General features: G+C 38.7%; 1 protein-coding gene across 1 annotated transcript in view; it reads left to right on the forward strand.

Moving 5' to 3' along the window:
* LOC140150737 (TPR repeat-containing protein DDB_G0287407-like) overlaps positions 1–15,023 on the forward strand; it is a 71,984-nt gene that overhangs the window by 43,443 nt on the left and 13,518 nt on the right. Inside the window, exons 22-25 of the mRNA XM_072172837.1 lie at positions 5,033–5,144; positions 6,679–6,922; positions 7,573–7,780; positions 9,234–9,458. Of these exons, the coding sequence (XP_072028938.1) occupies positions 5,033–5,144; positions 6,679–6,922; positions 7,573–7,780; positions 9,234–9,458 (789 nt within the window). The remainder of the gene's footprint in view (positions 1–5,032; positions 5,145–6,678; positions 6,923–7,572; positions 7,781–9,233; positions 9,459–15,023) is intronic.

The raw sequence follows: 15,023 nt of genomic DNA on the forward strand, positions 1-15,023 counted from the left end.
ACTAATATACTGCAAGTGCCAGTTCCGTATTAGCATATGTGTTATAAATAGCTACAGAAATTTGGTAATTATCCATTAATTGCACAAGTAGTGACGAAGATACTCTCTTAAGGTTATTAATTATTTTAAACTGTTGTGATTTGGTAGTTCACAGCATCTTACGAATGGTAGTGAGCTTTGGCAAAAACTGCATTGCTCAATTCATAGCGAGCGTGTAGAAGAATTAAAATATCACAGATATACTTTTATAGGTGCTGCGGTTCTTGAGTTACGTTGTAAAGAGGGCTGAAACAACAACACTTTTGTAAAACGTACATAACTCATTAACAACAATAAATTAAGCAAGTGTGCAAAGTATACGATTTGTAGAATGAACTTTTGCAAAACATCAAGGTGTTAATTTTCAATAATATATTGATTTAGATAATGAAAATCGATTTTTAGGTTGCTTCGACCAACAATACCTTGTCTACCCTTAAATTGCCCGATTGAATATTCAATCAAAAATTTTCAACATCGACGTCCCGGATTAGATACAAATCGTTTTCGACTGTATATTCAGTAGGGTGAGTTGAATTTTTCAAACTTTTTTTTTTCAATCAAAAGGAGTAATTCTCAATCTTTTAGCGATTAAAGTTAGGGGCAAATCTTTTTCGATTGAATTTTCAGTAGAAAGGATTGATTTTCATTGTTTTTAAACCTTTCGCCGTCCCAAATTAGGGACAGGTCCTTTCCAGTTGGAAAAAAAAAGATTGAAAATGTTCACTCTAAAACAGTTTGAAATCTCATTCCAAACATGCAGTACATGTTATTTGGCAGAACATTAGGAGCAACACTTGATTAAAAAGTGAAATCAGTCTACAAAAGAGAGTTAGAGTATAAACAAAACACATTTCAATCTATTTAGATTGATTCCTATCATCAATTGTTAAAAGATTGACACATTTCAATCGGCCAATGTTGCCCGTACAGTTATTGCTGCAAAACTAAATAACATAATGTAAATGCAAACAAATAGAAAATAATAACAATTAGGGCTAGCTGACATTCGACAACATTTTAAACACATCGTTTTAAAAACATTGTTGTACTTGCTGCGTCAGAAACTCGGATGTTATCATGAAATAATATATATAGGTCCTGCATCTGTGGAACCGGGGTTCATAAAATTTTTTGAAACATAAATCCAAAACCCATCATGCTGACAGTAGTAGGTCTATTTTACGAGAAGAACTCCTATTTTGCATGTATGTAAGCCATTATAGTTGATCAATGTGTCCCATCAACCCGGCCCTGCAGCAAACACAAAAACTATTCTGATTTTAATGTCGGGTATAAAGGTCATGAAAACGTTTTTGAAACGTTATTATACAATATTTTGGGCAAACTTATTTGCAAAATATTTCGTCAACACAGTTAAATAACAATCTGTTTAGAATGTTTTGCCTCAAGCTTTCAAAAATTTTTTTAGGTCTATTACTTAAACGTAGGCCTATATGCTACAATAAAATGATCTTGTATCTTGTGTGTGTGTGTGGGGGGAGGGGAACGAAAAAATATCGCAATTCTGTATGATATAAATCGCCATAGAATTAGGTCACACGTTCAGCGCGTCTTCCAGTTTTAGTTTTTAGGGCGCCGATGGGTCTTTGGGTACATGACAGAGCATCATATGCGTTCGAAAAAACTGTTTTTTGTGTGGGGGTGGGGGGCAGTGATGTTAAAAAGGGTGTCTTAACAGCTTATATGATTCACTCTAAGTTAAACACGTTCTTCCTATTCAATTCAATTCAATTCAATTCTTGAGCTGGTCTTGTCAACTTCATAAACATATAAAATGACTAACATTTACCATCATTCAGCAGCTAAACATTTCTTACTTAATGTTTCTCTTTTCTTCTGTAATTTTTATCTTATTTCGTGCACTCTGAGTTTCGTTATTCCCTTTTCCTATCACAACGCATGCCCAGTTATTGTCTTCCAAATCTGAGTAACTGAGCTTCCCATGGCATCACAAACGCCTCACTATGTATCCTGAATCTTTATCTTATTTAGTGCAGGGATGAACAAAAAGATTGAACAATAATCACAATGTTCTTTCCTTCTTTCGTTCTTGAGGCATGTAAACTTAAAAAGGGACAGAAAAAGAGTAAAACCCAAATCACGAGGACTAATCCAATCCACTTCGATACATTCATGGACCATGATAGATGTTGAGGGGGGGGGGCATGGGGGCAGTGATGTTCAAAAAGGGTGTCTCAACAACTTATATGCTTCACTCCTAGTATCGAGCAAGTTAAATACGTTCTTCCTATTCAATTCAGTTATTTCGTGCACTCTGAGTTTCGTTATTCCCTTTTCCCATCACAACACATGCCCAGTTATTGTCTTCCAAATCTGAGTAACTGGGTCTTTGAAAGATGATTTTTTGCACGTTATTACCATGATCATTAGGGTCTATGGCATGTTGCCAACATTCCAGTGATAACGTTGACCGTTGCCATGGTATTCGGGAGGCGAGGCAGTTTGACACACCCCGGCTTCCCCTGGCTACCGGTACACAATTGCTGTACCGGAGGGGGGGCACTCATGTATACTAGTTGTAAGCATCAAAAATGACCCTAAGCTACATAAGCCTAAATTTCACACCAGTTTAACACCAGGGTTTGAAAAAATATACAGTAGGCCTACCAAGCATTATAGTTTTTTTTCTGATATTTACCGAAGAAATGAAATTTTTTGCTTTTCATTTGATCAAGAAAATTAATTATGAAGTGAAAAGTGTAGGCCTAACTAAAATATTTGCTAATTTCAACACCGTATTCAATCGTTGACTGAGTGGATCTTGTTTAATGCGACCCATAGTAGGCCTATACACGATCAAAATATTGATATTGACCCTAGATGCAGGAGTGGACTTATGATACAAAATTTACCATTTTAGCTACCATTGTGCGTGTTCAATTGTTCATTTTATATCTACATGTAGGCCTACTCTTGTATTCAGAGTCTTTGATATCAGGGCTGTCTCACGCATTTGGGTCACTTTCTGACGGTCTCACGCCAATGTAGTATAATGTCTAATAGCAAATCTCATGACGCAAAACGCTAGAAAATGAGTAAAATCGCACCATCAAAATAATTTGTTGCTTCTACCCCCCCCCCAGCAATTCCAAAAAGTTGACAGCCCTGTTGATATTGATCAAAGCTTGAACGTGTATGGGTCGCATATTCAGAACTCCGTTGCTAGAAATGCTATGTTTCCGCTTCACAAAAAATCCCCGGCAAAAATCTCTTTGTCAACCCCAAAACATCGTTATCAATGCAATGAAACAGACCCTGGGATTTCCTGGGAAAAATATTTTTGCCAAGGTCTGCGGTTCTACATGTCACGCCCAAATTATCAGTGTCATCGTACATTGGGCGGGGATGATGGGCACAGAAACTGCAACATTCACACATTCCCGAGTGTCCACAAAACACCCAAAAATCCGCCCCTTTCACGAAGGTTTCTTACTGCACGTTATGTTTACGCCCAATTTGGGCGCATGCAGTCCAAACGTAAACAGTTTTACGTTAAAAGCAACTTGAAGTTGAAAAATTGTGATTTATTTTTTTAACACCACCAATGCGATTATTATTAAATGATGAAGCGGCAACAGCATGCAGCAGTCAAGCATACTATCGTTCACTCCCCAAATAAGTGTAGATTATTCCAATATAAAATAATAATGCATTTCGGAATATTTAATAAATAACGTTTGCGTAGGCCAATATCTAACATCGTGTCTTCATCGCGCAATTGTTGATTTTTGTTTCTATTTTTATATCGCGACCCATGTACGGTGCCAATCCTCTCTTTGTTCCAATGTATACTGCAAAACTATTCACGATGAAAAACAACGGGGTCCATCGCCCACACGATTGCCAAAATGAAATCAGGCAATGTGCTCGCTAAACTTGCTAGCTACTGTACGTAGATTTCTATTTGTTTACATGTTGCAATGCCATAGATAATGATGGATTTATTATTATAAAGTATTATCATGATTATCAGACTGGTTTGAAATATTCGTAATCGTGAGGATGTCAGGGTAAGACTATAAAAGAGTTAAAATAAACATAAAACTCAATACGGTAAGTGACACATGCACACACCATGATCAAAGTGTTTCCATCTGATATTTATTAGCTTTGAGTTTGATGATCGACAAAATGCTTACGATGTTGCACACTTCGGCAACGAAAAAAGAAGCAAATATGCTAAATGCACACACTGTTGGAATTTATAACAATAGGTCCTACAGCTTTATTTTCGTGAGAAATGACCGATTTAATTTAAAAGGTTAGCAATTTAGATAAACATTGATGCGTATGGCAACTTGAAAAGTTTAAAACTTCCGAGATTTTATGTATTTAAAGAAGGTGCAGCTGAAGGTGTGATGTTCCAATGCGTTTCACGATCGTATCTATTTTTATATGTAACATTTTGATTTATGAACGGAAAAATTGGTCACAGTGTATCAAAAAGCTCCTTCAAAATATCGGCCTAAATTAGGTTAAATCGTAGGAGCATCCTGGACGCTCGTCCCCCACCAGGGAATTTTTATTCGTCTCAGGCCTACACTACGTGCGGGAATCTGCGGAGCTCCCGAATTGAAGCCCGGGACTCGATAATATTTTACACTGCCGATACATGTCAAATTTGCCGCGTGGCGCAGTGGAAAGCCCGTGATATTCACCCCGTGGCTGGGCCACGATCACTGTACCACGCAAAGCCCGGCGGGCTATCGTGGCGGGAGCAGCCGGTATTATCGTACCTTAGCCACGTGCGGCACGCTCAGACACGCTGCCAATTTTCTTAGACTTTAGAGCAGTACTGTAAGTCCAGAGCGGCCTGTGATTAATGTCCAACCACATTATTAGTCTGAAACATGGTTTCCTACAGGTTTCTTTGTAGGTATACATGTACACATATAATTTTCTCAGTAAAATGTACTTTGTGATTCTTTTTTGTAATGTGTTTGTACAGGCAGCAAATGGACTGGAAAATCAAGAAACACTCAAAATTCTAGAGAACATTGCATTGGTTTATCTGATAGAGAAGAAACTAGAGGAAGCACATCCCTATTATAAGAAAGCAGGTCAGTTTTACTATAAGCCTTATGGGCGCACACCTCTAAATCACTCCATGCGCGATGTAATGTGGATGAGTTCCGGTAAAAACAAAATCTTTTTTGAGGTATTTTGGGCCTTTCTGTGGACTTGTAAGGAAAAAGAGAAAAGCATGTTATAGCTTATATAAAAGTTTGAGACCTATACACGAACTTGGATTCAAAAAAAGTTGCATTACCCAATTTTTGAAAAAAGTAGGCCCTCAGATTGAGAGAAACGGGTTTTCAGGGTAAAAACGGGTCGAAAATGGTCATATGGTGCTGTTTAAACGCCCATATCTTGAAATCTAATTGGAAGACTACCAGTACATTGAAACATATATTAAATTTTCATCGATTTGCAATCGATTGGTGGTATATTTATTTTCAATTTGTTGCCAAAAAGGTCTAATATCGGGCAAAGAAGGGACACGTTTTCACATGTACATGTATTTCAATGGGACGCGCTATTGGTGGTGTGCACCCTGATACATTATATTGCTTCTATGTTACAGTGGGCTATTCCAGTTGAAATCCATACACCCCCTATGGAAGACATGTCCTTAATCTTCCACATAGGGAGTGTGAATTTCAAATGGGGTTATTTGAAGGGGTGACTCTATTAGAAATCTACACCCCCTGTGTGGGAGGTTAAGGTCATGTCTTTAGGGGGTGTATGAATTTCAACTGGAACAGCCCAATTCAGGTTATAAGAGCAGTTTCCAATTGCTTTAATCTGCACTTAGGTCTATACGGTGTATTTCTTGTCTACCTTGTCTGGTAGTGCCAATATCAACTGAGTGAGATGAATTATTCAAGAATATACTGCAAGTGCTCCAGAATATTTTTAATTTTTCACTGCTGTGAAAACCTTTTTGGTCCCTATGGTCTGTGAGCACAAAACAAGATAGAACATATTTAACTTTAGACCTTGCCTAACTATGGAGATTAGACCTATGAAGAAGAAACTTTTTGGTATTTACATATACCTTAATCTATGTTATTGTAGATCCTGTTAAGGGCAATAATAAATGTAGCTTAATATTATACAGCTGCGGCTTAACTTTTGGACTTTGCTAGGAGTAAATAAGGAAAAGAAAAGAATAAAGAGATACCACCCGAGTCTAATCTCCAATATTAGACCATGTCTAACATTAGACCTGGTCTAACTTGTTTTGTGCATACGATCCTATGCCACTACCAGGGATGTAAATCTTCTGGAAATTTGGCCAAAAAAAAAAATCCGGAAATGTTTGATTTTTGATTTCCGGAATTGGATGATGATAATTTAACATAAAAAGAGAAGAAAAAAAAACCATTTTAAGGAGTGAGGTGATACCCTGCATCCTGTTCCCCGGACAAACGCCTATAAATGTTCAATACTGCATGCATGCCTCGGCCATCTGTCCAAGGACCAGATGGATTTCAGGAAATGAATATGTTGCCCATTTGCATCCCTGGCCAAAAATGATACTTTCAGTGGAGAATTATAAAACATTTTGGTTTTTCAATTGTTATCTTGTAGGTGATATTCTACACAAACAAGGTCGCATGGACATGTCTCTCCCATCTCTCAACAAATGCATGGTGGACTACTACCTCAACTCGGGTCGTCATGCCGATGCAATAGACGCACTCTTGCGTATCGTTGGCACACATTTTGCTACCGATAGAGATTATGCAGCTTTGGATTTTCTTATAGGTGAACTGCCTGTGGATCAAAGGCCTAAGATTCCTAAGGAGCATACTGTAGTTGCCGCCATTAAACAGTGAGTTGATCATGCATGAGGCAGTACTTTTCAGTTGAAACTCACAGTCCTATTCTTAGGGTGCCACATTGAGCTAAATTTCCTTGTTTCCTTCTATAAATCAGAAAACTTTACAGATAAATTAAAAAATTTGTTTTTACACCATTAAGCATTCATGGTGCTCTTTCAAATGCTAATTGCATATTTGTTTTCCAAGAAAGCATGCAAATACTCGCCATTTTATACAATAAGAGATGTAAATGTTGGAAATGTACAAAAAAGGGTTACCGTAATATTTAGCTCAAGTGGAATTGAAGCCAAACCACAAGAAAGTGATTTTGCATTCAATGTTAATCATAATGAATGTGCTCCAGTGTCTCCTATTTGAGTCATCAGAGCAACTTTAGAATAGTAGTTGTCACTCCCAACCATAATCAAACCTCAACTCAAGCCATAAAAGTCTAACCCTAATTGTAACCATGAAACCTAACTCTAACCCTAATAAACCTAAACCCTAACTCTGATCTCTTGTGTCGTTCAAAGTTATTCTAAAGTCTTGCTGAGGCATCTTGTGAATTACCTAAATGCAAGTTGCAATCATTCTCTAGATTTCTAGAGAATGACATAAATCTTCTAACATTGGTCTAATTATATTGTTATTATTCTCTCAGATTTCCCAACAGCGTGATGCTCCTTGGTCGTGTGATGGAGGCGCTTTGTCAATCAGGTGATGGTGAAGCCATGCGTGATGTACTGATGGCTGGCAACTTTGATGGGTCTCAGTTCAACCAAAGCTATGCCCAATTTATGCAGAATGGGCAAGGTGAAAGTGCACAACATATCATAATAGCTGCTGCTGAGAAGTTTCCACAAGATGGGGTGAGGAAATTGTATAACCTTATTGTTCAGACCCATTGGTTTACATGTAGAAGCATCTTTAATGTAAGGGTCAATGGTTTCATTACAGTAATTTTTTACAATGGCAGTAACAATCTTCAGATGGAACATAAACAGTAAGAAGATCAGTTACACTACAAGATTCCTATGGGCCGCATGCACAGGTACAACATCGCCAATGTACTTGGCTGGTACTGTGCAGTACCAAGGGAGTACCAGTGTGGTATCAGTGCTGGTGGGTCCTGTGTAGTACCAGCATTGGTACTATGTAGGTACTTTGTGGTTGCCAGTAATGTACCTTGGAAGAGAAGATGTTAGAGGATCAGGAATGAACTGAATACCTATAAATTAAAAATCTTCCAACTTGTCTTCCAATGAGCTGACTCATTGGCTCAGTTGGTATAGTCTGTCTCATCTCAAGTTTAGAGTAATGCCATGTTGGATTTTGCAGTGGGAGATTCAAATTGCGCGCACTAACCTAATCTTTCGGGTGCATAAAATTTGTCCACACGCTGGTGACGCAACTGGTTCTGGTTGGATACTGCCTAACGCCCCTGAAAGGGGTCAAACAAGCAGTTGGTGCTAGGCTGCTGTTCTTAGTTGTTGGTTGCTTTTCTTGTGTACTGTAATGCTACTTCTTTAAACTTTTTCTTGTCCGGATTTGATGTTATAGTTGGAGGTAAATTATTCCAGTCGACAGTGGTACGTGGTATAAATGAGTACTTCAGGCAGTTCTTTGATGTTTGAAATTGTATGAATTTGCTGTGTCTGGATGAGCGTTGGACTGGGTGCACGATGTTTTCCAGCTAGTGGAATGGCGAGGTGACCTGTTAGCGCTTGGTGGAAGATGGTGACTCTTGTAGCTTTCCTGCGAGTTTCTAACAGATCCCAGTCTAGGCTTTGTTTCATGGATGTTACACTACTCAGCCTTCCGTAGTCGCTACATACAAATCTTGCACTTCTGTTCTGCACTGCTTCTATTTTTTGTGCGAGTTCTTTAGTATGTGTATCCCAGACTGACCCACAATACTCTAGACTTGGTCGTACTAGAGATTTATATGCCAGGTTCTTAATTTCTTTTGAGCAGGAGTACAAATTTCTTTTTATGAACCCCAGAGTTCTATTTGCCTTTGATACCATACTATTGATGTGTGAGTTCCAGGTTAATTTTGATGTAAGTTGAACTCCTGCAGTTGCGAAATCCAAGATGGCGTTACTTGCAACTTGAGCCGAGACACACTATAGTATGTACGTATGAAACATGATGCAAATTAGAACATAGAAAATTTATTGCTGAAGAGATATAGTATTTAATGAAAACATTTTACAATTAAGGAAAAAGGCCTTGAAGGATATTGTTTGAAAATAAAGTATGGTAATTACTTTGGTGAAACTTGTTTTGATTAGTTATCTGATAAATTTGCTACTTTTGTAGATAATACTAGAGAATACGGCCAAATGTCATGCCATGCATCAACGCTACCCAGAGGCCATAGCATTGATCAAGAAAGCCATTGATGTAAACCCAGATGATCTAGGAGTACTGGAGCTAGGTGGAAGACTGATGGCTATGGGTGGTGAGCTACAAGATGCTCAGGAGATAAGTAAGAAGGCTCTGGAGAAGGCTGCTGAGCAAGATCAAGAAGAACTTGTCACAAAGGTAAGATTGATGATGTTACTTTATATTACTTAGACTTGGGGGTACTCAGTACAAATGACCATATGGGGACGTGCCTCAAACATGGGTAGCATTTTCGGCATTTTGGTACATGTATATCAATGACCCTTTTTTCTTGGCCAATTTTGGTATATGGATGGGTCATTTTTTCAAGATTTTTTCAATTTTTTTGGAAAATAGCCCAATTTGCCTCACAGACGATCTAGGATTTTTGTGTGTTTTATTTGGCCTAATTGGATCCTAATTTCTTGACAAATTGGTATATTGATGGGTCCACTTTCAAATTCTCAGCGGCACATTCCTACCCAAACCAAACTTTAGAATCCCCCGGGCTTAGACTGTGAAACTGTTACCATGTTTTTCTTTTAATGAAGAAAGTGCAATTTAGAGGGGTTGACAGGGTCAGTTCTTCTATACTGGCCATTCAGGCCAGTCAGAATGTTGAGAGAGTGGCATGGTCCAGTGGTTATAAGGTCTTTGACTCTGGTGCAGGAGGTCCATGGTTTGATCCCAGGCAGAGGCAAAATTCATATTCTGCTCTCTCCATTACTCTCTCGTCTTGAAAGAACTGCATTGGCTTCCTGTCACCCATAGAATTGTCTACAAATTAATGCTCATTGTCTTCAAATGTTTTAATGGAAATGCACCTGATTATTTAACTGTACTATTGAAAACTTACAATCCTTCTCATAGTTTTCGCTCATAATTAAAATCACTTCTTTATGAACCTAAATCAAAACATAAATGGGGTGGCAGATCTTTTGCAGTATATCAAATCCGTCAGCATATCAAATCCGTCAAAACTGTTGATGGTTTTAAAAAGGCACTTAAAACCACTTAAAGGCCCATATAAAAATAACAGATGTGGAAATAGGAGTATAAACTGACCAGTAGATACCAGTTGTAGTCCAACTAATTCATGGCATATTAGACGGCCTAGGGGAAAGTTGGCCCATATTTGAAAGACTATCCTTGCCTTCAAGGTGAAACAAACCTACTCATGTTACCCTCCAGCCACGGGCTGGCCTGGTGTCATATCTTGCCCAGGGAAAGATGATATTCCAATATTGGCCTTTAAGGTTATACTAAACTTTGTAATGATCGATCCAGAATGAGACTGCATGTAGCCCCCTTTAAAATTATCTATTTCTGGAAATAAATATCGTGAGAGAAAAGCATAAACTACGTCTAAAAGCTGAAAGTGTAAGGGTTATTATTATGCTTGAATTTTCCACTTGGCTCAAAAAGAAATGTACTTTTCAATCATTTCAATTTTTTTTCAATATCCGGACCATCAAGATTTTTGGGAACACGGCCATAATTTCTCAGTGGAAGTGGCGATTTTGTTGGGAACTACGACGCACATTACAAACAAGTCAATAAAAGAATATGCATATTCATTGTTGATATTGCTTGTCTCGATTTGTTTTAGTAAGCTTACATGTTTGCCGAATTTGAAGTAAAATGGCCTCCACTTGTATGTCGTTTTGTAACCAGTAATAACAATTCCGTTACGATTTCATAGACAAAATTCTGACCTACATTATTTCTATAAACCCTCTTCTATATGCAGGTGCTATTTAAATTTTTATTTCGATAGCAGAAAATTGAGATATTTGCTATTTTTCCGACTCGCTGCTGTCAAATTGTCTAGTTTCGCGATAAAAAGATACAGCGAAATCAATTTTTTTTTTTTTTTTTTTCACCTCGTTTCGGCTTGTGCTTTTAAGTACAAACTTCAAAATTGATATTGTGATTCTATATTTCAAGCTGCGTCATACTGTGTTTTTCTTACCTCTGATTGTCGCTGCTCAAGGCCAAAATTCAAATTTTTTGGACAAAAGTGACACTCTCATTTTTTTAAAAACACGCTGTTTACGTGTCTGACGGGCTCTATTTGCCCGATTCCTTACGTCATAGTGGTTTTGCCGAGTTTTGATTTTAAAATATTTAGGTATTTTCTAGCTTAAAATCTAGCGCCAATGAACCTGGTGCATGGGAGGGAAAATGTGGGGGGGGTAGTTAGGTAGCGAAAAAAAATGTGCACATTTTCATGCTTGCTGCGCTTGCAACAGGTAGATATTTAGAAATCCATTTAAGGTATGGGTATAGAAATTAGAAATACAAAAAAATTGGCATATAGGCCTAGGCCTATGCAAAGGGGTGGGGCATTTTGGCAGGTCAAGGGGAGGGGCCACAAAATTTGGCAGTCTAGGGGGTGCGGACAAGCGATTTTTTTGGCTGGCCTAGACGGGAGGCAAGCGATTTTTAGCGAGTCGCTTGGAAGTTTTGGCTTATAATTAGTAGGCTAATACCGGTAGGCCTACTGATTGCACAGCCTTTCGAGAAAGCAATTTTTTGGCAAGCCGGGGCCGGGGGAGGGAATAAATTTTGGCATGTCGAAAGGGAGGAAGAATGACTTTACCACACATTAAAGGGGCATTTCGTGATCCACAACCTCATACAACCCCATAGGCCTCGTCCTTTCTCACAAGTTAAGATTTTATACCACTCATCCCGCTCTGGCCACATGTTTAGGCATTTTCACGCAGATCAATTAGTTAAGCAATGGAAAATATTGCCAAATTTGAATTTCGTTTTAAAGCCTACTCCCCATTAAAAAAAAACCCACTAATTTTGGGGGATTAAAAAAAAGTTCTGTAAAATGAAACAAAAGGCTGCCTCAATCCTAATTATTCATTTAAGGCCAGGCCTTCATTTCTGAAAATAGCGGGAGCTCAGTTAGTCACTGTACTCAGGAGCTTGACAAGGAGCTCAATTATATAATATCAATATTAAACCATAGGAGCAGCTCAATAAATGCCATTGGTAAAATTATTAGGCCTACGATATTTTATTTGACTGTGATCCGTTTTAATAGGCTATATACACTGTATATACCTTTAAAATTTCTAAACTTGGTGGAATTGAACAAGCTCTAAATTTCTCATCGTCCAGCATAACCAAGGGCAACTGGGGGTGGGTGGGAAATCCCCCTAGCTATGGCCATACCCGTAGTGGCGGAACCAGAATTTTTTTCAAGGGGCATGGGGGAAGTGAATTTGAGGCAGGGGCACTTGGAAATCATTGCACTAAATTGTCGCAAAAAGTGGAAAATTACATAATTGTGGGGATTTTGCCTAAAAACTGGGTGGGAAAGAAAAAATATTGGGGAAAATACTGTTCCCCCCCCTCAAGCGGCGCCACTGCATATCCATCCATGATGCTAGAATGACGGAAGTTCTGGCGCTGAAATTCAATTTCAATATCACGAGTTTTTATCAGGGATTTTACCAAGGGAAGGCGATAGGTGTAGGATTTTGCTGATATACCAGGCAACCCGAGAAAGGAACTGAGGTGTGGCTAAATAAGGGAGTGTTCATTATAAATATTTTCCATTATCATACTTTCGACGCCGAGAGCATAATTATTTGAAGCGTACCGTACATCGTGTCAGTCACATGGTCACATATTTTCTGTTGAAAGAGAAACGCACAAATGTCTCTGATTAGCTCGGGGATTAGCTACTGCGCGCTGCGTGCTGGCCTGTTGTTGTCCCGGGTTGTTGTCGAGTGGAAATGGGAAATTTATGAATGAACTTCCGCAACTTTGCAACATCATCACGCATGGCGGCGTAGCTGGGATTTTTCCGGGGGGGTAGGCCCTATGGGGCGGGGCCCAAATCCACCACATAGGGGGGCGGGGGCCCAAATAGACAATTTTGCCAGGCTTATTGATAATAAGCGTAGGCCTATATGGTAGGCCTATTGAGCTGTATTGCATATCGTTTGGATTCCCCATCTCTCTGCCCCTCCTCTCACCCTCTCTTTTTTCCTCTTCCCCCCCCTCTTTCCCTCTTTTTTCCTTGCACTAGGGGCGGGGGCCCAAATAGGCAATTTTGCAATTGCCCCCGGCAGCTACGCTACTGTCATCACGGTAGACATCTGCGGTAGCCTACAACTACAAGAAAGGTTTACAGACAAATATAGGTCTAGTAGGCCTATCAAAATGTTATAGGCCTATTTTTATATTTTCTGGTGGACTCATGGAGAATATCATGTCATGGAGGTTCCGGCGCTGGGGGGGTCTCAAGGCATTTTGGTATGCCTACCCATGCTTGATTCCGGGAGTGTTTTTTTAGCAGGCCCGACCATTTTTTTAAATAACGCCCTCGGGCGGGTCTCTTCAAAACATTTGTACCGCGGGGATCAAAGTCACCCACATTTGGCCTAATTTGACGCTTTTTTAAGGGCACTTTTGCCAAAATGCGCCCAAAAGTTGGTGGTATTAACACTTTGATTTTAGGCTTAAATGATGAGTGTAGGCCTATAAATTGCAAATTTGCACACACCCCGGGGGAACCTGAACCCGAAAAACTACGGTACGATTTTAAACCAAATTTGAATAAAACAGACCCAAAATTGTATCAACTTTTGGACTGAAAGTTTTGCAAATTTTTACTTTTTCGAGAAAATCATTTTCAAGACACTGAGGGTCAATAAAATCATGGCTAAAAATACAACAGAGTCTAAACTAAATGGTTGAAAATGCACCCCAAATCTGCCGCACATCCCCACGACACCGTATTTCACCTTATAGATTTTGAAAATTGTCATAATAAAATAGGCCCGAACTTATCCCAAATTATCCCCCGAAAAAATATTTTTTTTGCAGGTGAGGTTGGAGTCTTATTATTTTTATTCTCAGAGAGGATAGGGGTTGATATTTTTAGCAGGGTACAGTTTGTCTTGTTTTTGTTTTGTTTTTTGACGTTGAAGTTCCAGATTCTTTTTTTCATAATTATATTATTATTCATTTATTATTTATACCCTCTACGTGGGGAAAAAGACACACGACAGCTACAGCGAAGCCACGAAAAAACTCCTGTGAAGTGCATGAAAATGCCCCGAAAATGTGCCAACCGAAACACCCGACCAGGAAGATAAAATAAAAAACAAAACCAAAAACCCAGGAAATTTCCCGAAATAAATTCCAAATTCTTTGTCCCCCACTAAAATATATTATGAACACTCCCTTATGAAGTCTGCCCTCTTCCGCTATTCTGGTAGTAGGCGTTGACAATTTCCTTCATATTTTGAAGCATGTTTGAACCCGATTTGTTCTCTATTCACATTTTTAACGTTGCACGTAACATTTCAAGCACTCTTTTTGTGACAGTTATTTATTACTTTTCTAGAGATGTGCCTAAAGTTGAAATTCAATATTTTGGATCGCAAAGATAGAGAGATATAAAGTTGTTGCATATCAGTTTATCACCATGGATCATATGGGCGTCTTATATGAGCGATTATGATAGCTAAGCAAAATGGCTGGGATACAGGTTGTATAAATACTACATGAATATTCATGAACTATACAGATTCCATTCTTCTCTAATAATAAAGATGTCAATCACTCTCCTAGACGACAGTTGCTTGGCGCTTGTAAACAAATCGAATAATAGTGCTTGACAGGAGCTAAAAAAATAGGCTAAAAACACATTTTCACACATTTTTTCCGGATTTTTTATTTCACATGATAAGTAGA

This window comes from Amphiura filiformis, chromosome 4 (assembly GCF_039555335.1).
Source record: "Amphiura filiformis chromosome 4, Afil_fr2py, whole genome shotgun sequence".
NCBI lineage: Eukaryota > Metazoa > Echinodermata > Ophiuroidea > Amphilepidida > Amphiuridae > Amphiura > Amphiura filiformis.